Source organism: Daldinia childiae (genome assembly GCF_008694065.1).
Source record: "Daldinia childiae strain JS-1345 chromosome Unknown Scaffold13, whole genome shotgun sequence".
In the NCBI taxonomy this organism is placed as follows: domain Eukaryota; kingdom Fungi; phylum Ascomycota; class Sordariomycetes; order Xylariales; family Hypoxylaceae; genus Daldinia; species Daldinia childiae.
In genome coordinates this window covers 635,642-659,360 of record NW_022984654.1, presented here as the reverse complement: position 1 = coordinate 659,360, position 23,719 = coordinate 635,642, and the positions used below count along the sequence as shown (strand labels likewise).

The 23,719-nt window shown below is 45.3% G+C and overlaps 6 protein-coding genes across 6 annotated transcripts; 5 read left to right on the top strand and 1 right to left on the bottom strand.

The window, feature by feature from the left end:
• Window positions 1-837: 837 nt before the first annotated feature.
• Window positions 838-3,079, top strand: GL218_08610 (Kinesin-like protein KIF22; the record flags this gene model as incomplete). Its single annotated transcript, XM_033585414.1, has 2 exons — window positions 838-1,048; window positions 1,137-3,079. The coding sequence occupies 2 exons, from the start codon at window positions 838-840 to the stop codon at window positions 3,077-3,079; spliced, it is 2,154 nt and encodes a 717-aa protein (XP_033440569.1).
• Window positions 3,080-3,751: 672 nt separating this feature from the next.
• GL218_08609 (Altered inheritance of mitochondria protein 24, mitochondrial) lies at window positions 3,752-5,016 on the top strand (the record flags this gene model as incomplete). The annotated part of the gene is made up of 3 exons (XM_033585413.1): window positions 3,752-3,929; window positions 3,990-4,108; window positions 4,168-5,016. 3 exons carry the CDS (start codon window positions 3,752-3,754, stop codon window positions 5,014-5,016), a joined length of 1,146 nt encoding a protein of 381 aa, XP_033440383.1.
• A 1,660-nt stretch (window positions 5,017-6,676) lies between these two features.
• GL218_08608 (Riboflavin transporter MCH5) lies at window positions 6,677-8,348 on the top strand (the record flags this gene model as incomplete). Its single annotated transcript, XM_033585412.1, has 3 exons — window positions 6,677-6,926; window positions 7,005-7,264; window positions 7,347-8,348. The coding sequence occupies 3 exons, from the start codon at window positions 6,677-6,679 to the stop codon at window positions 8,346-8,348; spliced, it is 1,512 nt and encodes a 503-aa protein (XP_033440381.1).
• A 1,864-nt stretch (window positions 8,349-10,212) lies between these two features.
• Window positions 10,213-10,971, top strand: GL218_08607 (uncharacterized protein; the record flags this gene model as incomplete). The annotated part of the gene is made up of 2 exons (XM_033585411.1): window positions 10,213-10,486; window positions 10,562-10,971. The coding sequence occupies 2 exons, from the start codon at window positions 10,213-10,215 to the stop codon at window positions 10,969-10,971; spliced, it is 684 nt and encodes a 227-aa protein (XP_033440402.1).
• Window positions 10,972-11,417: 446 nt separating this feature from the next.
• GL218_08606 (putative phosphatidylinositol-4-phosphate 5-kinase core protein) lies at window positions 11,418-12,545 on the top strand (the record flags this gene model as incomplete). Its single annotated transcript, XM_033585410.1, has 1 exon — window positions 11,418-12,545. The coding sequence occupies one exon, from the start codon at window positions 11,418-11,420 to the stop codon at window positions 12,543-12,545; it is 1,128 nt and encodes a 375-aa protein (XP_033440401.1).
• Window positions 12,546-14,099: 1,554 nt separating this feature from the next.
• Window positions 14,100-22,533, bottom strand: GL218_08605 (PH and SEC7 domain-containing protein C11E3.11c; the record flags this gene model as incomplete). The annotated part of the gene is made up of 4 exons (XM_033585409.1): window positions 14,100-16,075; window positions 16,123-18,224; window positions 22,004-22,394; window positions 22,512-22,533. The coding sequence occupies 4 exons, from the start codon at window positions 22,531-22,533 to the stop codon at window positions 14,100-14,102; spliced, it is 4,491 nt and encodes a 1,496-aa protein (XP_033440385.1).
• Between the last annotated feature and the right edge of the window lie 1,186 nt (window positions 22,534-23,719).

Genomic DNA, 23,719 nt, shown 5'->3' with positions numbered 1-23,719 from the left:
GGGGATTATAAAAAAAAACCAATTTTATTACGTTTAAAACGTCTTAAGATTATAATTTTAATTAATATATATAGTAAATTTATAATATTATATAATTATGTAAAAAAAAAAAAAATTGCTAATATAAAAACGTTAATTATGTGATTTAATTGGGATAAACCTATTTATTTTATATATATTCTTATATATTTTAATTTATAATTAAAATATATATTAAATATCATTAATAATAATTTTTATTTATTATATATATAATATTTTTTTATATTATATATAATATTTTTATCCATTTAATAAATTTTATGAAAAATGGTAATATTATATTGAAGTAAATATATGTTGTAATATATATAATTTTTAGCACTGCGAATATTTTGTAATAATATATTGAAAGATGAATTTTTGGAAGAAATGAATTACTTTATATTGATTTATATTTTTGCGAGGGATCAAACTTTGGCTTTGGTGAATGAATTTAACACATATACTACCTACCTACGATACATCTCCAGTTGTATTGTATTAGTGAATGCGTTAGGGAGTTAGTGGAATTATTAGCGTAATACGCGCCCGTTGCTCCCTTACAACGGGATGTCCCCACAGACCCATATTAAGTTTTCAGGGCAAGCTTTCCCATTGCTCAATTGCTAAAAGCTTGTGCCATCTTCTAAACAAAGCCTTAAAGCCGTTCATATCTCCTAATAACATCACCATTATTAAACATCTAGGCAAATTACGGGAACCTCACATCTAATCCCTATTGCATCATTCTTTTCACTTCTTATATCCGTTACTTTCAATATAAGCTCCTAGATATTATTGGCTTGAAATATAGTCATGTCTGTGAGAGTTGTCGCGCGGATACGTCCGCTCTTGGACAAGGAGTTGGACAAGGACGTGATCGTACATGCTGCTAGCAATGATGATGGCAAGACAAGCAATGTCGTCAAGATCCCTAATCCTAAGAATGAATCCGAAGAGTTCTCTTTCACGTTCAACGGCGTGTACGATCAATTGACAACTCAAGAGGAGCTATTTGCAGCTGAAGGTAAATTTTTATCTTGTTCCCTTTCCTTCACCGCTCTCGTTGCTCTTCACGTAGAAGATGTTCATGGCTTAACCCTATCGCTTTATAGTCTCCCCTCTTCTCAAGTCCCTCTTTCAAGGCCTCGATCTTACGATATTTGCTTATGGTGTCACCGGAACCGGAAAGACTCACACAATGCGTGGTGGATTAAAATTGGCCGAGCGAGGTGTTATCCCGAGACTCCTTAGTGGTGTCTTCCGTAGAGCTAAGAAGATCGCCAAAGATTCCGACGGCGAGACAACGGTAGACGTTGCACTTTCATATTACGAGATTTATAACGATAAAGTCTTCGATCTCCTCGAATCCCCTGAGAAACGGACACCGTCGGGTTTGCCTCTCCGTGCAGAGGCTAATGGCAAGACTGTTGTTGCTGGGTTATCTGAACGCCCTTGCCAGGATCTGAAGGACTTTGAGCGATTATATATCGAGTCTAACAATAACCGTATCACTGCAGCTACAAAGCTTAATGCTCATAGCAGTAGAAGTCATGCTATTTTGCGTGTCAAGCTTACCCAGACAACAGGAGATATGGTTAAGGAGAGCACAGCATCTGCCATTGACTTAGCTGGTTCGGAGGACAACCGGCGAACAGAAAATGGCAAGGAGCGGCTAGTTGAATCTGCTGCTATCAACAAAAGCTTATTTGTGCTAAGTCAATGCATTGATGCCATCTCAAGAGGAGATCGTCGGATACCTTTTCGGGAGTCTAAGATGACGCGAATCCTCTCCCTCGGCCAAAATAACGGCATTACCATCATGATTCTGAATCTTGCACCAATCCGAAGCTACCATCTTGATACACTCAGTAGCTTGAACGTGAGTTCGAGAGCTAAGCGAATCGAAGTCCGAGAAATCGAAAACGAGGTTGTATTCAAACAACCGCCTCGTTCTAGCTCCAACCCTAGCTCAGGAACAGCTCGCCAGCCCTTGCGGCCCCTTGCGAATGTGCATAACATCCATTCGGGGACAGTGGCAGCAAACAAGGCAGCAGACAAGGCAGCAGACAAGCCAGATCGCCCCGTCAAAGCATTCAGTGTCTTTTCTGATCGATCGAAGCCGCAACCTGCTTTGCGGCCGACAGCTAATACTATGATTAAGCGATCACCACTCCAGCATAAGCGCCCTTCGGATTCCGATGGTGGTAGCCGGCCATCTAAGATTACCCGCCCAGCATTGGTACCCCGGTCGGCTAAACCTTTACAGCCAGCTCAACCATCCATATCTGCTGATCAGATAGAGGCAATGGTAGAGAAGAAGGTTAGCGAGATCCTCGCATCTCGAACCCAGGCTGCTCCAGCACCACCCGAGATTAACGAGGCCGTCCAGAGACGTCTAGAGGCTCTAGAGAAGCGTATCGAGGACACGCGTCAGGACGACTCGCGCTCGGATGGACTACGATTCTTGCTCATGGCACGACAACATAAGGAACGTGGCGAAGAAGCCAGCGCTCTTAAGATGTATGAGATGGCACTACCTTATTTCCCTGGTCAGGCTAAGCTTCTTGGGAAGATTGAGAAGCTGAAGGCTCGGCTGCAGGCGAGACGTGAAGTTCCCGGTGAAATGGGAACCGAAGTCGACGAATATCTAGTTAAAAAGCATAAGAAGCTTGACCAACAGATCGTGGACGACGATGATTTCAACGGCCTGGAGGCAGAGGACGACGAGATTTATATGGGTAAAGGACGTAAGCAAGGAAAGAAGTCTAAGGCTACAAAGGCACCTGCAGGGGAATATTCTGCGGTGGAAGAAGGTCCCGTATCACAGAATTTGCTAGAAATCGTGAACTCGCGAGATATCGCTCTGATCAAGAGTCTCCAGGGCTTCGGACCCAAGAAGGCTCGGGATCTAGTAGACTACTTAGAGCTACTAGCTGAAGAGGATGGGGGTCGTATCGATTCACTAGAACAGCTTAGAGCGGTCCCTGGGATGGGTGGTCGCGCGGTAGACCGCGCGTACGAAGGTTTACTTGCATCTTCCGGTGTTGCTTGTTAAAAGAGCATTTTCTTTGGTCTAGTCACCTTAGACTTCATATATCGGCTGGCGGTTCTCTTTGCATTTAGGGTCGAGCCAAACCAAGCTTGCATAGGCGTGGCGTCATAGGAGCGGTAGCATTTGCTAGGGTTACAAGTACTGGTTTCCATTATTTTCCAAAAGGGTTCTTTGCATCATTCGGAGGAATGTGGATGTCAGTAGAGGGAGGAGACCTTTCACTTAGAATTGACGGTCAATAGGACCTAATTTTAAGTGGATGCATCTAGAGAGATGCTAGGTAAGAGGAGGACTTGAGTACCTTAGTAGGTAGATAGGTGAAATATTACAGATTGGCTGATTTAGTTGGATGTTTTAAATGTTGTGATTTCTAGGTGTAATATCTATGTAAGTCTTATACCCATAGATCTATGTAGATTGGACCTATGTAGGTAGATATACCTAGGTACCTAGGTACTTAGGTATATCGTAGCATAAAATGCACGAGCCACATATATTAGCCGCTACATGATTACCTAATGTAGTTCTCGTCCAATCGGGCTAAAGATTAGATAGATACATCAGGTAAAGTACCTCTTTGAAGCTCGAATATTTGATATTTCTATTTTTTGCTCATTCGTCATAAGTTCCCGCGAACCACGGTCATATTAACCACCTCCCTTTGAGACCGCCACCATGCGCGGCGTCTCCCTCCTAGCTAAAAGAGGGCGCATAGATCAATTGGGACTTCGGAGAGGTTACATTTGTTGCCAATGTAGAGCTATTCAGCTCAGCTCCTCTCCCACTACCGGGTCCCCTCGCCTCGGGGGAGATGTCTTCGGCACGTCTATTGATGTCTCTAAAGATGTTGCGGGTACCTTTACCAGCTTTTCGACTCGTTTTTTTGAGCAGTAATGCTTATACGGTGCTTTAGATGCTAGATTCGAAGTGTTAGGGACACCATATTCCCTCCTCTCGGTGTCTCTGTCGGCTTCGCAAAGGCTGTACACACGTCGCGGAACATTAGTCGCAGTGTCGGGTAAAGCGCAAAATGTGAGATGATACAATATTTCAAAGCCTTATAGAGAACATAACTAAATCAGCCGGATTAGGCGCAATCGACTCTCTCCCTACTCTCACCTTTTACGCGAGCCGTCACCGGCGTCCCCTTCCTCTACCAACGCATATCCTCTACAACTCCGCTCACGGCATTAATATCTACGAAGTCGCCTACAACCACATTTTCCGTACTACACCTTGATGGGACAACAGATTGGATGGTGGCGCAAAGATCGGCTCTTCTTGCGTGGACTGGGCATTCGCTGAACGTAACTCCCCGAATCCAATATCGACTCCCAATCGCCCACTGGGGCTCGTCCGAGTTGACCGGCCGGGGACTTGCTGCATTATCTGCACCAGGACACATATATCAACTTACTTTGGCAGAAGAGGAGGAATTTGTAGTTCACCCCTCGAACGTGGTAGCTTATACGGTCACCAAGCACCCGCCTTTGCCCTTTAGATTCAAGAGCTCCGGCATTAGATTCCAGGTACCTTCGATTACGACATGGCTAGGGGATACCAAGTTCCTCAAGACAATGCGCGGGTCCGAAACTTACAAGTTTCTCTCCCGAGTCTTATTTGGTCTCCGCACGACAGCGAGACGTACGATATGGGGCGATAGGCTATTCTTGCAATTCCGGGGCCCAACCACGATACTCATGTCGAGTAGAGGCGCTCGAATTAGCGACGTACTCACAAATGCAGACGTCAATGAGCTTGCCGACGCCCCTATGGGAGAGGTCCCTGCTACCGTAGAGTTGGTAACGAAGCCGAAGCCCGACGTCACACCGAAGACGAATGATGCGGCGGAGGTCAAGATACATGTGGCGAGTGTTGGACAAGACGGGAAGGTCTCGTTTGCCGACGCCAAAAACCTGAAAGATTTTGAGAAGTCATGACAGATTTGCAGTTCTACCGTCATTAAAACCTGAATAAATTATTGTATCATACAGCCGGCCATAGCGTAATGATTACCGGGGGTTCGTTTCCTCCTAGTTCCCTTGGTGAAATTTAAGAAACATTACATGATATACTATCGAAGTTGTAGCATAAACAAAAACCCTAATAATTAGGTCGGCATTTTGCTAGTTGCACTTCACATACGTAACAATTATCTTAGAGCCCGGAGAGCATCGGGCATTTCTATCGGAGCACATATCGAAAATTATCGGCCGATTTTTTTTATGTCCGTATGGACCGCACTAAATTATACGTCATATAAGGTGATAGGTAGATCAAGCCACCAACAATTATTATTAAGTATAGGTATTTACTAAGTCCCTAAGATATTCAACGTGAAATGACTATAACTTCGAACCCCAATATCATTAGTTATAGTTTACATACTACCAAGCCTATAAACATGTGGTCGAAGGCCTAGAACATAAAATTATTATTATTAGAATATTTAAATCCGAGCAACTTTAATCCCCATCTCCGAGCAAACGCGTACTTCTAGCGAGATCTTGGTACATGATATGACAAGATCTAATCTTAACTCTATCCCGTTAGTGCGAACCAGGAATCTTCAAACGGGACTATATGAATTTAACCATTTTACTAATTCTATTGGTTCTACGCATTGCATTAGCTCCATACTAACCCGCTAAGTCTTGGCATACATTTACACACGGACCCGCGTATCCAGATTTGTAAGAAGTTCGGCTTTCGCGCTTCGTTACACCACCGAAATCAAACCAGGTTAGGAGGCAGTTATCTATGTATTATCATGCAACGTCAGTAGACTAATGATTTGAATGCTTCCTTCGAAGAGACCAGTGATAAGGATCTCTTCAGCTAGTTGCTAAAATCCTATGCTAGTAGTATAGTACAATGCAGTATTGAATAAGATGATATATTAGGTAGCTGACAGTATGGTAGATATGGATATAACTTGGGATAATCAGGTATCTAGTTACCGGTAAATTTTCCAGTAAACTCACATCTCAACTCCTACTTGTATACCCCCCCTAATTGTCTCTTACATATCTTAGGTGCCGAACTCACGCAATATCACGTATATAATGACATAGGCTTTAGTTAACACATGTGAGTAGCTATCTTAGGGTATAGCAACCGTACGAAGTCACCAATAAGCCCACTTTCTCTACTTTCAGCTGGGAACAAGTCCCACTTAACCATACCCGTATGAGATTATATTATAGTGTATCTACAAGGGGACGGTGGAGACGAACCCATCCCGTTGACTCAATAACTGTGCGAAAGAACCCTGACAACGCGTGCCCGCGCCCTAGTCATTGGGTTTTAAAACCGAGACCCTAACATATGCCCCGAGTTTCTCGGGCTCCGTCATGTACTTTGGCTGGTTGCCGTTTCATATAAGAGTTTGGGCAAGCCTCGTAAATAGATTAGTCGTCCTATAGTAGACAAATAGAGATATCCCGTTAGAGTGGCCTATGTTCTACAATACCAAATCACCTACTCTCTACAGAATACGTCTCTTGACATCTACGTAGTTATAACCAGCAGCCCCTGTCCTTGGGTCCCTGCATCTAGACAACGCGACCGGTATCTTCTTCCCCCCTTTAGTCTCCTGAGATGCAAGTGCCGACTCATCACACCCAGGAGACGCCGGTCTCGTTATCTCACGACATCTCCCAGGCCAAAACCCCCGGCTACGACTCGGAGACGTCGACGATGAAGGATACGCCGTCCTATCTGCCCAAAACCTCGGGCGAGCCGACTCCGTACGAGTCCACGCGGCACTCCCTCGAGCGCATCCCGTCACAAGCCAAATCCACCAATGCCAATATATTCCCCGACCCGGAAAATGTCATCGAAGCAGATAGTAAGATTTTTTTTTTTTTTTGAGATTCCTCTGCATTAGGTAGTCGTAATGACTTCGTGCTGACTCGAGATGCTATAGTGGAGAAAGGCGGCGTGGCGCCACATACGCCCGGTGCCGCACCCGGCTTCAGCCCGGCCGACTTCCCGGATGGCGGCCTCGAGGCCTGGCTTGTCGTCGCTGGTGGCTTCTGCGCCCTGTTCAGTACCTTTGGATTAGTGAATTGCGTGGGGTCGTTCGTCAACTACTACGTCTCGGGGCCGTTGTCTAACTACAACGCGTCGACTGTCACTTGGATCACTTCGATTCAAGTATTTATGATGTCTGGCTTGAACGCGGTCGTAAGTAATCCTAACTGATGTTCCTCTTTCTTCTTGATCTATATTTGAATAAATGACGGCTGACATGTCTTGATATTTGTAGATGGGCCGATTGTTCGATAGCTACGGTCCTCGGTGGCTCCTCATCATTGGAACGCTAGTGTTCTGCTTCGGGTTGATGATGTTGTCCCTCTCGACGCAGTACTACCAGATCCTCCTCTCGCAAGGCATTGTAAGCGCGGTGGGCATGAGCGCGGTGTTTAACTCGGCAATGAACTCGGTCATGGGCTGGTTTTTCAAGCGACGCGCTGCGGCCCTAGGGCTAATGGTGTCAGGCTCATCGCTCGGAGGTGTGATTCTACCCATCATGATGAACCACCTTATCCCTCAGATCGGCTTCCCCTGGACTGTGCGCGCCATCGCCTTCATGCTCCTGGCCTTGTGCACCTTCGCCTGCTGCACCGTCAAGTCCCGTCTTCCACCTCGTAAGAGACCATTCAAGTTCGCGGAATACATACGACCTCTTCACGAACCAGCCTTTGTGTGTATAATTCTTGCCGGCTTCTTCTTTTTCTTCGGCATGTTTTTACCATTTAATTATATCCAGTTACAAGCCCGACAGCAAGGAATCGACGCATCTATTGTACCATACCTCCTACCTATCATCAACGCCGTCAGTGTTCCAGGCCGTATCTTACCCGGTTTCCTAGGCGATCGATTTGGACGTTTCAATGTTATGATATTCATATCGGGGCTGTCAGGCATAATCACACTGGCCCTATGGGTACCGGGCAAATCAACAGCTACAACGGTCGTGTACGGAGCCGTGTTTGGATTCGCATCCGGTGGTTTCATCTCGCTATTGCCTGCCGTCATCGCGCAGATAAGCGACATTCGCGAGATTGGCATACGCAGTGGCATTGCATTCTTCGTGTCTTCACTCGGCGCCTTGACGGGCTCACCTATTGGTGGCGCCATCGTGAATGCCAACGGCGGAAGTTTCCTAGGCCTTCAGCTGTTCTGTGGCATTGTGATGACCATATCGATGCTATGGTTTATTGCAGCGAGAACTATACAAGTCGGCCTCAAGATCACCAAGATCTAAATACGAAACCAGAGGATTAACTAACGAACGGGGCAAGCGATTTTTGCCTGACTATATCTCATTACGAGGTTTTTTTTTACGAGGCTATTTATACTTATGGAAAGGTTTTCGCCTTGATAAAGCCCGGTTTTAATGAATGCTAAAATGGATAATGCATTTAGGGGCGTTATATTTGCATATGATAGACAATACCCAGCTCAGTGTTGTCACTACATAGGTATATGATCTTAGGGGACTCACATATACCCAGCAGGATAGACAGAAAGATATAATATAATCAGAATATAAAACGAGTAATTTATATAATGTATTGCCGTACACGACTTATTTGATTCGTTTCATCCCTGGATAATACTTAGGTTCGAGAGTAGGTGTAACCTCCGGGTCTTGGATTCAGCGTCTCTGTTCTAATTTCCAATTATGCAGTGAATATACAGCTATGGGAGGATCACGAGTATTACAGCGTAGAGCTTCTCGAATATAGAGATGACCAAGGCTGACAATGAAAAAGCGAGGTATCCTAGACAAACAAATAAAAAGTATCAAAGAAAAACGGCATGCTGATCCAAGGAAACAAAATACGCAAGCTTATTTGAATAACCAATCATATTAGTAGTTGGACCTATTCTACTTGTAACTCTTTCTATAAGGATCACATTACACCTAAGCCTAGAGGTAGAGAGACAAAGACTATTAAACGAAGATATAGAGTACCCTACCCTTCGGTCATTTCCCTCTAAATACCTGCATACGGCAAAATAACCATTACTATGAAATCAAATATTAAACTCACAGTATACGAGATCACTTCGGTCATGAGCGAGATCCTAGCATAGGCAACTGGCCAAATCCTAGTCTTGGCTGTCACAGACCTCGTATCTTGACTAATGTCAACGCGGGAATGTACACGCGGTGAAGGGCGGTTATACCGCCAGAGCCGCCGCCGACGGAATAGAACTGAACGGCATATCTTGGAAACCATAATATTGTTAGAACTCTTGTCTCGCGATAGTTTTCAAGACCCGATATCTGAAGTTAGGGGTAAGTGTTTCACGCCGTTAACAACTCCTTACATAATAATATGACTAACAGGGGTTTAATGCTAGTGGTAACGGGCTTCCTCCCGATCAGAGGTAATTAAATAATTGTAATGGAGATGGGCATTTTGTATTTCAAGCGCTTTTAGTTGTAGTCGAGTTAGTTACACCCTTATATGAGTCTGGAATAGAATCGGAAGAGACAAAGAGGTGCTTTTTATGAACCGGAGGACACAGGGCGTTGTAACCATATATATGAGCGAAGTTAGAAATAGACTTAGGAGCTAGGAATCATGTGTATTTATTGGACTAAACTTCGAGCTTCTTACAAGTATTGTGTACGCAACACGAATTCAAACACCAAAAATGATACTAATTTGATTATTTTATTTGACCATAGAAATAGCAACTAACATATATAAAGGGTTCGTGACGAGCGAGTACTTAAACTTACCAAGTTCTACGCTATGAATAATTAGTTTTCTAGCCTATCCGAATAGTACGCCATAGGACGACTCCGGCCCGAGCCCATCAATGAAATATGGTCAATAACCACACCCGGACCCGGAGGCTAGCAGCCAAATCTTAGATTAGTGAGCATTATAAAGGGACCAGCGGGGGCTTTTCGAGAATCGGAATGGCATGGCGTTTCATTGCATGGCTCATGGCATTGGTGTTCACGCTTTCGGCTTAACCCATGTTCCTAGCTCCCGCCAACTATACGAGCTATCTTGGCATATTAGCGATGGATATTTACCTACCAATGTACTCCATACCAAAAATCATAGCTGTTCCCATTGATAGTTCAAACGAATAAGAAAACCACCATGAATTGGATCCGGAGAAGTGTAGGAACGGCCCTGGTGGTTGTTGGTGGAGGCGGCGCCTACTTAACTATGACGACGAACTTAATATCAACACTACCGGCAGACGACAATTTATGGTCCAGCAGGAGTTTCGTTCATTTGAATCGTCATCGTAATCCGGCGATTCAGGATTACGTTTGGAAGCGTCTGCCTCTATCCAAAGTCAGACCTGATCTCAGAGACGACGAAGAAGCCATAGCAACTGAGTTTTGTCGTGGCGTGTGGGCTGGATACGGTACGTCGAGTATTCTCGGATAGGTTGAATACCTGTAACGAAAGCATCCAAGCTAATTAGTCACTTTGCTTCCAGCATACATACCACAACGCATTCTCACAACGCTTTCTTTAAAAAGCCCCAAGACGATAGACCAACTCTTTGATCAACAACAATTGGCGTCGTCTAAATATGACCTCGGGGTACGCTTTTCAGACCAGTTCGAGGTAATGGAGAGGACAAGCAATTCTGTCACAATAAGAGCGGGAGGTTCACCACTCGAGCCGGGTCCACGCGAATTCGACGGGATACTCATTTTGAGTGCTAAAGTGAATAAAGAAGATAGAACGGTCGAAGTCGGTATAAAGACGGCATTCTTCAATAGCGTGGCACCCGTACGCGATGGGAAAATGCCATCCCCTTTTGTTGTTGAATTGCTTCATCGATATTATGCCCGGGCGCTGGTAGATAGCGGAGTACGAAGACTGACGCGATCAAGTCCGTGACATCCCTGAAATTTTATAAGTTCTGAATGGACAACTCGCTTACTTACGTCGTGTATGAAGTACTGAATAACTAACGAAATACTCAACTCAGTTTTTTGAATGAATATTAATGAGGAGTGTAAATAAAAGGGGTAAATGATGATTAAATGAGTGAAATAATATTATGGTAAATTAGACATGAGAGAAAGTTGTTAAAGATAATATAATTATTTCGTAGAGCCAATAATATGATTCTTATCCTTTCATGACGTCATTCAAATTATATTTTGTCGGAGCATTTCTTCCTGTCCATTGAAACATGTCAACACATTACCTAAAGTAACCCGTATGAATACGTACCTAATCTATTTGAATCTAGACTTTTCATAAACTTTGGCTTAACATCATCACCATTCACCTTCTCGTCGTCTTGCACCGCCTGGCAAAAAAATGAGTCTATTTCCAACATGACTCGACGTGAGACTCTAATCTCTCGCTCCATAGTTTATGCCATTTTAACGGCCAAAGAGGATGGAAGACCTGCTCGGAAACCTTCTCTTTTAAGGAGAGCTCTTCGCCTCTTCTATTTGTATTGGTTGTCCTTCCGACTAGTACGGGAAGATTTATTTAAGCCTCTGCGTGGCATATGGATGATTAACGAGGATAGCTATAAGGCCAGCTTTAATGTCAGGAAGCAGATTGACAAGAAGAATAAAGGTGTTCTAATACCGATGGGTGATATGGGTTACAGCGGCTCGACATTCTTCTGCACTAATGACGGTGCCTATCTGGTGAAGTCGGTTCCTCGACATTTTGAACATGACTTCTTCAAGAATGATATGCTCATACCTTACACCGATCATATGCGCGTCAACCGCTCCAGTCTATTAGTGCATATCACCAATTTTCTCGAGAGCACCCACAGGACTATAGGCACGCTGTTAGGCCTTGCGCCAAGCCATCACATCGTCATGGAAAACATCTTATACGGACAGGACCAAGAGCCTCAGGATGGCCCGAAACCGAAATGGGAGTCGTGGGATCTAAAACCCACCTCCTATTTCTTCCCCGAGAGAGATATCGCCGGGGGAGCGTTAGCTTCCCAGGCTACAAAGTCCAAGCTCGCCGATGAATTCAACGACAAGATTCGACTCTCCGAAGCACAAGCTACTGAATTTGAACGTCAGATAGAAAATGACACTCTCCTTCTTGCGAACTGCAATGCCGTCGACTATTCGCTCTTTCTCGTTCGGATATCTGCATCAGACGCTCCGACGATAGAACCGGAACCCCTAATCCAGTTAGAAGAGGCCGGCGATGAACCCACCCCATCTGTCCAGCCACCTTTCACACCACCGAACCCACCGAGCTGGAGGACGGGAGTCGTATCGAGCGACGGTAGAGAGATTTACAGAGCTTCCATCTTGGATTTCTTCTGGGCCAAGCACACAATCCATGCAAAGGCAATGACTACGTTAGTCCGAGGCTATAACCTCATCGACGACCGAGGGCCGATGAGCATCACCACAGATAGCGAGGAGTACCGAAACAGGTTTTTAGATATGTGCAAGGGGATCGTAGAAGTACAAGTATAATGTTAGGTACCTAAGCAATCATTTTCTAGAGTTGGTTTACTACATACGGTGGCGTTATATACAAGGAAGGACTTGATTATCGGATTTTCTTTCCTCCTTGGAGCTGGGCGGGCATAACAGATACCCCTATATATCTCTACTACTTCTCTACTGCTATGGTCGTTAGTAATATCACAAGGCTCTCATAGTCCGCGATTTCCTATCATACCCTCCTTTGATGCTCGCATAAATATCCTTTTGTTGCGTAAAAGAGACGACGGGAAACGAACCATGAGAGCACCTCCCCGATTTAGATTTAATCATGAAAAGAAGCAAGATACCTTAACAAAGACATGTTGTTATATCATAATTCAATTATTCTGACGAAGCCTCTTTATTCGAAGTCGAGACGTCTTTGTCGATATATAAAATACATATTCTACAATATGTCCTCTTTAAGTCCAACAATCATATTCAAGTAAGCAGATATACCGACCTACAGGTTTTCGTCGGGCTATTCCCTCGTCAAGGTAGCGTAAGAAAAACCCCTTTAGAAGTTCTAGTCATGTCAACTACGCTCCTCTCCTTATACTGCGCCGCCACTTATCTATTTCCACTTTCCCCTCTCCCTTTCACCAAAATGGGTAAGAACTACGACTCTACCTCAGAATCCTACTTACATCTCCGGGACAGGTTGTCCAAGCTTTTCAGCATGGACCCTACCGAGGTACTGGTGTCGCACTGGGAACTATTCTGGCGTTGGCCTATCCGCGCTATCATCATCGTCATAGGTTGGGGTCTTCAAGACTTGATACCAGACGCGGGAGATCTTGTGCTGTGCACGGAATTATAGCGAGGTAGGCGAAAGAGTGGTCTTCATAGAGATAAGGGGCGAATGATGGTGGATAGAGTTCGAACTGGTAGGTATGCAAGGTGTAGATACGTTTTGCCTTATGAACGACCGTCTTGTGGCAGAAAACAGCTAGGAAATTGGTAGGTAAAGGAGCGTAGGTGATGAGGTAAATGAGAAGGTCGGATAAGGGGTAAAGTATCACAAATTTACTGTGGTCTCGGCCTTGGTTTATTGGACCTGAACATTTTATTAACTTAACAATACCCAGGTATTAATAGGCACTATACCGCCTCATAGTCAATAAAATTAATAAAGTACAAGATATACCAGGTGTACAGAATTAGAAGCTATCAGCATGGGATTTCGTCATAAACATCAACAGATATTACTCAGTCCAGAAACCATCTCAAACATCAAAATGTTGCAACGTACAGTCGTCTACTCGTTCAATATGGATATTCACAACAAGGAGCAAGCTTTCTCCAAACTATAGAACAGATGTGATATTTACAGCATAGCAAAAAAAAACAAGGAGCCAAACGTGCGCCGTTCTGCGGGTATCAAGTTATCCCCTTGATCTTCTAAGGTAATACAAAGTAACCCCTCTCATCCACCCCCTCACTTTTGTTACATTGAATCGCTAGTACCGAACTCGAACTCGAAAATTGAAATTATGTATGATATAACCTTCGTCCATCTTCTGGCCTAAGAGTTTTTGGATTCTATTCGGCCTGAATGGCTAAGGCACCCTCTGGATCATGGACATCATCGTCCTCATCGCTGAGGTCCTCGCCGTGTAGAGCGCGGTTTGCGTTGTCGCGCTCAGCGTAGATTTCTATACGCTTCGTCCTAGCATGCTGTAAGCAATCGACATACGTCCTAAACTTAACAATCTCACGCAACAAATAACTGCTCTTCCGCTCCCAGTTTGCCATCGCCTTGCCAGCGTTATGGCCACGGGGTGTAAAGGCTAAAAGCATAGGCGATCTGAGTTGATTGTGTTTCTGGAGGTCTTCTTCAATAGATTTAACGTAAGACTCTAGGATCTCGAACTGCTCATCTTCGGAGGCGTTGCTAGGACGTAGAGATTGTGCTGGGGCGGACCATTCAGCAATATGGATTCGGTCGCCTGGCAGTTTAGCGCGCGAGCTACCACTGACGTCAAACGACGAACGAATGCTGCTCTGGAGGCTGCCTTGACGACTATGCATGCTCGTGCGACCTGCTGCTGCGCTACCTGGGCGCACAGGAGGGGGTGGCTCGTTGGTAGCTGATATAAGGGCATTATTGATAATTGCATCACTCCAGCCATATTCCATATTGCTGACACCACCGACTAGCGGATGCGTGCTTAATCGAGCACTCCAGTAGTTGACCGCGAGAACGAATTCCTTACTAATCTCGGGAGTACCAACCTGGAAGAGGTGTACAGCGCCGCTGGGCAAACTGAGAGCCCAAACATTTGGCCGACTGCGAGAATAACCGGGCGGGGGTAGGGCGGATGCGAGTGTTTGGCGAAGCGAGAAAGACCCGACACTGGTAGCATTCTCTTGCCAGTTTCCACCGCCAACAACGGCACCAGGAGCGTGCTTGCGGCCAACGCGAGCCTTTTGGCGCATTGACTTGGTCGAGAAGGAAAAGAGGCTCATTGTTCCCTTTTGGACGACGGCAAAAACCTCGACCCAATTCCTCTCTTTGGCTTTCTTATCTACGCCATCTAGATGGTGCTTGTGAATGAGAAGACCTTCTTTCACCCAGGGCGAGCCAGCAAGCTCGAGCGATTCATCATCGAGGAGTTGATTACTTTGCACCTCTTCGCTCATGATGGATTGTCCACTGGTGCCTGGTGGGACATCTTCACGTATTATAGCTTGACTTAGAGCATTAGCAAACCCAATTGATTGCTGGTAGTCACCGTGCGGGTATGAATTGAACGAGTCGATAGACATCGAAGTCTGGGTCCTACCCAACGAGTAACGGCTCCATGTAGCAGATGAGGTAGTAGGACTCCAGATTGAATTACCATCTTCGAAACTTGTACGGCTCGAAGAGAGTCCATTGCCAGGGAACCTCGGCCTGGATCGACTCTTTGAATTCCATCTACTTCCAGGATTGCGAGTCGGGTCAGCGATCCTACCGCGCACAGAGATGTGGCCCTCGGACGGCGTCTTTGATAAGACGCTTGGGCTGCGCTTGAGCATACCCATGACTGAGAGGCTACCTTGCGCTTGGCTCTGTGATTGACCCGGCTCAGCTCCAAAAAGAGGGAGTCTTTCATCACGAATTGAAATATAAATATCTTTTAATACAAGCTCCATCTGCTGGACCCACGCCTTCATGGAGCCTTCAAACGGAGTCTTTACGAGCGGTCCGCACGTGTCAACTGGCCCGTCTGAGTAGTTGCCCATCGCCGACTCTGATCGTGGTAGTGGCATGAATGATGATCTCCAGCTGGGCCGCTCTGGTTCCGGTTCAAAAGCAGTTCCGATGTCTGAATCAGAGGGATTCAGTAAACTGTTCTTACCGGGCAAGATGCTAGCCCGGTCAAACGCTTCAGGAACAGAGTCGGCTATGGCATGCTTAACAGTAGTCATGGTGTTCTTGACAAACTGGCTCTTGGTCATCTTCTGGTCAATATCTGCCAAATGGAGATCGGTGTTCAAGAGCATGATTGAATAACACAAAGTATGTATTACATCTGCAATGCGTTAGTCATAAAACAACGATGTGGTTCAGCTTACTTACCAGTGGTCTTGAAACCGTGGTTGGGGTTACATTCACACCACCGATTTGAAAATGCGACCAATATCCGATCAACCTGCTGTGTCTCGGCCCTGAAGACTAGACGACTACATATTTGTCGCAAACTAGCAAGAACACTTTCATTCGTAAAGTCATAGAGATCAATGTATGCCTTTAGGGTCCTTTGTCTCACAAGACCCTCCTCTCCCATCCAAGCGGCTGCCTTCTCCTTTTGGATGAAATCTTCGTTTCCGTCGAATATCTTCTGGGCTTTCTGCCGCTCGTCCTCTGTCGGCTCCCCTACCAACACCTCAGGCTCATCCAAGGGCGAACCCACGACCTTTGGGCTACTTTCAACACTGTCTACCTTGACACTAGGTAAGCCATTGGCGGACTTATTAAGTGAACCGGGGAAAGTAGACATCCTCTTAGGACCATGGCGACTGCTAGTAACTTTGTGGTCCTCCTCTTCAGGTGTGGCATTCTGTTGAAGCAGCAAGTTGGGTGATGGAGTGGGTCTAGATTCTTCATCTCTATTATCATGATGTTCGTGGCTTCCAGTTCCCTCAAATCCACCTTTTGGATCATCCATTTTTGTAGAAGACTTGCTGCTTTGTCGTTGCTGTTGTTGCTTGCGCGTTCCACTAGGCCACGACTTTTCGCCCTCATCACTACTATCATTGAAGAATGTCGCGTCACGAGCCTCGGTTGATTTCATAGGAGGTAATTCAGGGAGGTCTCGCATTGACATTTCCATTTCGGACCGTCTACGGGCAGCGTCCTGATTTCTTAAGGCCGAGGTAGATTTTACAGTCCGGATAGTAGCATTCGGACTGGGCTCATAGTCGGGAGAAAAGCCTCGGGTTTTACGAGCATGTTCATCATCCTGCGACTCGTAACCTCGTACCCGCGGCGAACCCTCAGGTCCTGGAGATAAAAGCGCGCCAGGCACAGACGATGTATTCTCTTGTAAAAATGGACTCATGATCTCGCGTAAGCTACTAACAGGACTAGATTCACGTTGAATAGCTTGTTCTTTAATTCGACTAATCTCCATCGGCGTGGGTACCGGGGGCGGTGGTACTGGAGGCTCGGCTATAGATTTCTTCCGCCTTCTAAAGAACGACGACTTCTTATGGAGAATCTGAGGCGGGTTGGATGGTCGTTGCGAATCCCTTGACGGAGGGGTCGATTGGGCTTTCGTCTGCGATGCTATATGCTGTAACTTGTTAGATTGCTCGACGCTTTCTGCTGGCGTCGATGTGGTTTGCGCCGGCTTAGCCTCCGGGACATTTGTGCTATTCCGATAGCCAAATATCCTACTGAAAAAGCCCTGCTTCACCTGCGGTGCTGGGTTCGGAGCGCTATGCAAAGCCTCCTTGGACTTCTCGTATCCGATATGTGGTGCAGGTGCAGCATCTAGATCGGCCGAGGGTAACGGAGGTGGCACATCGTGCGGAGCACCGTGCTTAGATTGGGTCGTTCTCATAGTACCACTTCTCGATCTTACAGCGGCTTTCTTGCGATCGGGAGTCTTCGCCTCGGGCTCCGGTGGAAGCATAGGCAGGGGGCCAACGGGACTGGACGGCATATTCAGGCGACGAGGCCCAACAGGTATCGTTGGCGTCGGCGCTGCTTCGTAATCATCAACAAGGAACGTGTTAGAAAAATCTGTCTTCCAAGCACTAAGAGAATTCATAGATGGCCTTTGTCCGTAGTCAAAACTTGATGACCTCCCACCGATACCGTGGGCCCACCGCTGAGTGGTTAGGACTTGGGCATAACCACCGGCATCGATACTGTTGGTGCTACTGCTCTTGCTAGTCTTACCTCCTCTCGAATGCAACCCTCGCCCACCAGCTGCGTTGGGGTGGCTACGTTCTCGCATACTATTGATCCGACCCATACCAGACTGAAAGCCTGAACTGCTGTTGCTACGTCGCCCTCTCGAGAATTGGCCTGACATCCTGCTAGATCCGTCATCAGTACCCTCAAAGTCAGAGCTGTACGAGTATCCGTGGCCTTGCCCAGCGCCAGAGTTCCACATGCGTCCCGGTCGGGAACTAGCCGTCATAGACCTTGAGTACTCGTCTCCCCTCGGCGGACTAAGAGGATCATCGTCATCAAACATATTATTTACAGGCGTGTGGATTTGCCCCAGAGAGAATTGATCAAGAGACGACAACATATTGGTCACGAGCGAGTCGCGCGTGAACTGTCGAGACGGTAGGGACAGGTCGTGCGAATCTCTCACATTCCTACCTCTAGGCAGGTCAGGCAGATCATGTTCGTTCCCTCTAATTTCGTCTGAACCATTATCTAGAAAAGAATCGTCCGAGTCGCGTGAAGGTGGTAAGTTCGAAGGTACTCGATATGCTCGACTAGATACGGGTGGTTTCGTTTTCGACCTTGCCGGCGGCGTAGAAGGCATAGAATCGCGATCCCTACTAACAGGACTCGAAGTATTAATATTCAAATCTGGCCGACGGCGCTGGCTCCGTCGATTGTTGTCGGACGAATGCATCGAAGGACGTCGATTGGTCGATTTAGGTTAAACAGGGCAGGTTGGACGACAGCCAAGATGGGGGCTGCCATACGCAGCACAGAGACAAGAATATAGAGGATTATCTTCTAAATCGATCCTCCCGATATTCAAGTCAAACTGGCTGCTACCGACCTCTGCCGACCCTCGACACACTTGAAATATCGCGATCGAGGTTTGATTCGTCCGCACTCGTCACTGTTTGGCCGAATTCGTACTTTGACGGGCAGTTAGAGAAAGACAAAGCAGGTAATTATCAAAGTGGGCTGAGATTTGCAGCATGTAAGGTACGACGAATCGGGGAGATGTGTATCCGTAATTAGAAACAGTAAGTATTAAAGTATTAAAGGGGTTAGAAAATGTATGAGGAGCACCGCTCGCGGATAGATTAGGGTGATTAAGTTGATAGGGAACGAGCGATAACGAAGATTGAAGGAGAAATGTTATAAAAAAAGGAAGGGATCTTGATTCGATCAAGATTTCCAAAGCCTCCAATGATTCGATAGTTGAAGTTGGTAAGTTTAGATATCGGAATTAAAGTAGGGCGGCGCGAATCAGATCTGTATGTATAGAATCAAGGGGGAAAAGAGAGACAATGGGAGGATTTAGGGGACCCAAGACTTTCTCAATCCTGCGGGAGTTGGAAGCCAAGACGATGTTTTGGGGAATTCGCGTTAAGTTTCAGAGATTATTGGGTCAACTAAAGATGAGCTAATGGGTTAGTGGTGGGGTTTTCAGGTACCTTCGACACCTAAGTGGTCAAATCTGATTCGACTAAACGGTTTGGGGTACGTCGTAGGTCAGTATGTTAGGTACTTTGTAGGAATACCTTCCCCCGCATAATAATACTGTATGATCGTGTGTATTGTTTGTAGTTATATCAAGTACATACTAATCTACTAATGAAGCTATCTCAGAAGTACATACCTAGCATGTAGGTAAGATCTTAATTGCTATAAATTTGATAAACGAACAATTAATGAAATGTCTTCAATGTTTGATTAACTATCTCAAGTAAAAAGTAAATGCATTTCCATAACATATTATTAAGGTAGTTATTTGATCTTTGCTAAAGTTTACCAAGCAAGGTTAAGCCCTGATAACGCATAGATTGTCATATTTTAATAAATTATATCTAGATAAGCTATCCCTACCTCTTATATATAGAGTACTCTATATATAAGCCGCTTTATAACTATAAGTATAAAAAGAAGCATTCATAATTGAGATAAAGAAAGAGCATATAGTATAGATGATCTAGTTATATGTTTAAGAGGTAGGTTAACTTATAGTCTGTGGCATTATGTAACTAACAACAGTTATGATTGTTTATTTGAAGATAAGACTATAAATGACAATATATTGCCATATTCACAAAATGTCTGGTTGGCAACCCTCACTTACTCAGGGTTGGTTGATTTGCATGTCGACTTGCAAATACCCCCTCATCATACATAAGTATTATGGATGTCTAACTGGCTTAGTTTTAGGAATGAAGAAGACACTTCATAGCCATCGATGTATATTAACTACCTGTAGGTAGATACCTATTATATTAACATTCAACTCTGACAAACGCCACATACCTACCGTTAAGACCGGGCGTCAACTATCGGGATTCATCCCTGAATCCTTGTGGCCGCGTGGAATTGGCCCATGCAGTGTCCCTCACCTGCATTCTACCGACCTGTCACCCAAGCCCAAGCCCAAGCTCCCATCAACAAATACCCAGCTTTTGCTTTTTTTTTACTGGTGAAACTTATCTGTCTACATACACCACCTACAAACCTCAATTCCTTACCGGATGCTGCACTCGCGGTTGTCCTAAATTGAAATACTACCTCATAAGCTAAGTGTTTGCCGTTATAGCAACAGAAATACAAGCATTCGTCAGAGTAGGATTTCTATAGCCAATCACGGACAATAAAGACGCTTCACCTACCAAGCGCTTTCACTTTGCATAATACGCCTAAAAAAGATCTATTGTAGCATTTGAATAGGCAACAATTTGATAAAAGTATGCTCATGGTATCATCGGCACTTATCGTAGCGCTTTTCCCTAATTGCCCACAAACCAATGACTAAACGAAACAAAGTTGATAATGACTTCGTTCCTAAAAAGTTGTTAAGCGGGAGAGAAAAGCTGTACTGAGAGGAACGTCCGAAAATGTTCCCTAAAAAGTTGGCAGATGATCCTATGTAATAACTGACGGATGTTGCACTACCTTCTGCAGTCAACGCAAGCCGTTGTACCGCAGATGCAATGAATTTAATGCCAATTCATGTTGTTGACTCTGTCGCGAAGTATTAACTCTGTATGTAAAATGCGGCTGGGCCTGATCGTCCGATAAAATGCAACAAGGGAACCCTATCCAAGCGATCTACGGTACTATAGAGCCCCTATTTATTTTACCGGATTTTGCTGCATATTCGATCGTATCTATCTCGGTGGGTAAATAAGATCTACCTACCTGAATGCGGTATTTTATTTTCGCCACGAGATCTATTTCTAGGAATTCTCCCCTCCCGCGGCGTTGGAATTTTCTAGCGCTCTTCCAATTTTTACCGCCGAGGATTAGGTAGATCTTTTCCTCACATCCCCGATTTAGGAGTGTTAAACGCCGTTTGCTGAGATTCGAGCGTATCGCGCAGATCTGACCGAACTCTTCCCTTTTTAGACATTTCGCGTCTAAAATCAACCACATCAAGAATGCAGGCGTGATCACATTTGACTCTTCAATCACCGTTAGCTAGAAAGCCATCACCAACATCCTCCAGTTCCAATGAAACTAGTCGGACCCGAGAAGATAGCCGAATTGGTCTGGATAGCGGCTACCTGCGATTCGTAGTGTGACAGCGTCTCGGCAATAGTTCCGGTGACATTTTGTCTGCCGTGGAGCAAAGGTTAACGAAGTGAACTGGAATGTCGAGGTATTATTCTACATTTTTCCACATTGATAGTATTCTATACTGTGATGAAATGAGTGAGAGTTGTGAATACTTCCTGTTTGTCTTCCTCAACACTTATTGTCTCTACCTTAGTATTTCATAGGATATTTTACTTATTCGCCACTCACATTTCGTATATTTAATTATTTCTTCTGCCTCTGGGGATATCTTCGAAGTCGAGTGCTTTTATTTTAATATATTATAAAGCTTGACTTCAGAAATATTTCCGACCTCTAGTTACCTCAGAGTTCGAGTCAACAAGGTTATATATAATTGTGCTCCTGAACAGATTATCTATCATACAGGTTGTGTGCAACAAGTAGCCATATACAAGTACTCATCCCTGCTAACGCAAATCGACACAGGACCGACAGCGCGGGGGAGTCAACTCACGTAGCACCGCTTCCGCTCCCATTCACATTGGACTGATCATGCCGGACGGCAAACTGCCTGAAAGCATCCATGTCGACCATCCCCAGCGCACTGTCTTCCGTGGCGTCCAAGTCGACGCGGGGAACGCCTAGATTCGTAACCCTACCGCCACGATATGCCTGATAGGCCTCAAGCCAGCGGGCAGTGCACAGACACCACCTGCAGCCGCCTTTCAAGCCGACCTGGCGTAGATCATTCCCGCGTGAGGCGGAGAAATCAAGGAATTCGTCAGTAACGATACCGGCCACGGCATGATTGCCCGGATCGATGCCTCCGCCGGTGCGACAGTAGCCGTCACGGAAGAAACCAGTCATAGGTTGCTGGGAGAACAGCTTGAGTGGCTGCTTGAATACTGTGATCGGACGATCCCCAAATATGTGAGTAAGTAAGCACTACAGAATAAAAGCTCGTAATTGCGGAGAGGCTTAGGCGGGTGAGTTGTTAAAGCATGCAGGTGTTCACTCCATACCGTTAAGCGGACTTGATGCCATGGCTTCCTCGGGCTCCTTCAGCAACCAAGTGGGACTTGCGGCTCGTATTTAATACGCTACTTTAGATAACAGCAACTAGATATATGATCGTCAAAGAGAATGAAGGCGATGTTATGTATATATTATTCGCTCTGGCAAGTTTTTTAGGAAGTGGATCAAGTTAGAATCTTTTTACACCACAAAGCTAAGAAGTCTGCTAAAGCCTATGGTCTTTGTTGGACGAATTCTCGGCAACATACAAGTTATAATATGGAGCCTCCTGTAGTGTAAAGGTGACGTCATTAAAACGAGTACGAAATAGGGCCTAAGACGGATGTAAGGAGGTTGAACTAAGAGAATTGTTACGGCAATACAATTCTCTCGTTCTTGTCATCGTGATTCGATTTTTCTTTTTTTCACTAGTTTGAATATCAACATCTCGTAACAATTTATTTCACCCAAATAGTTTCCCCCAGGCTCCCAAGGTACCTTGTCCACTAACCCCATCGGCATTGAAATTGCGTACCTTGTTAATCATAAGCCCCCTTGTCCGACAAAGCCGGTCGTCGCAAATCGGGCCAATATTGTTATCCATACTGAGCCACTCTCTCACATACTCCCCTAGCGTCGGTGAAAGGGGGATTGCGTGTAATCGCCTATTAATTGCGTAGAAGCGAGCTAGAATAAAAACAGAACATGAACAAAGCCGCGGGTTGTTTACATGTATTTTTATGTAGGATGGGTGATATACCCCTATACCCGTATTATGATTACCTCAGTCTCCGTGCCCCTGAAATATATCCAGATCGAGAAACAAGACTCAAGAACAGTGGAACCAAGAAATATAGCTGCATATGAAAATTTTCACTTGGCCGAGAAGTACATAGTAGTTGAGCATGCTTTGAAATACACAATATATACATACTAGGAAACTCCATCGCGAGTAACAAACCCCTCGGCCCGGGTGATATGCAGGTCAGGCCAATGCAAGTCAGCGTCATGGCGTGGACTATCACTCCCGCTAACGGGTGTATACGCTTAAACTAGAGTCCCGAAGACTTCTGAAGAATTCTACTGAGCATCTTAAAGCACACTATGTAGAAACAGGATACTATGACAGAAAGGCAGCCTTATACACTACAAAACACGAGCCGAAAGCCGCAAATTAGTTGGTATTTCTAACGTTTTCCAACGGCCCCTATTCCTA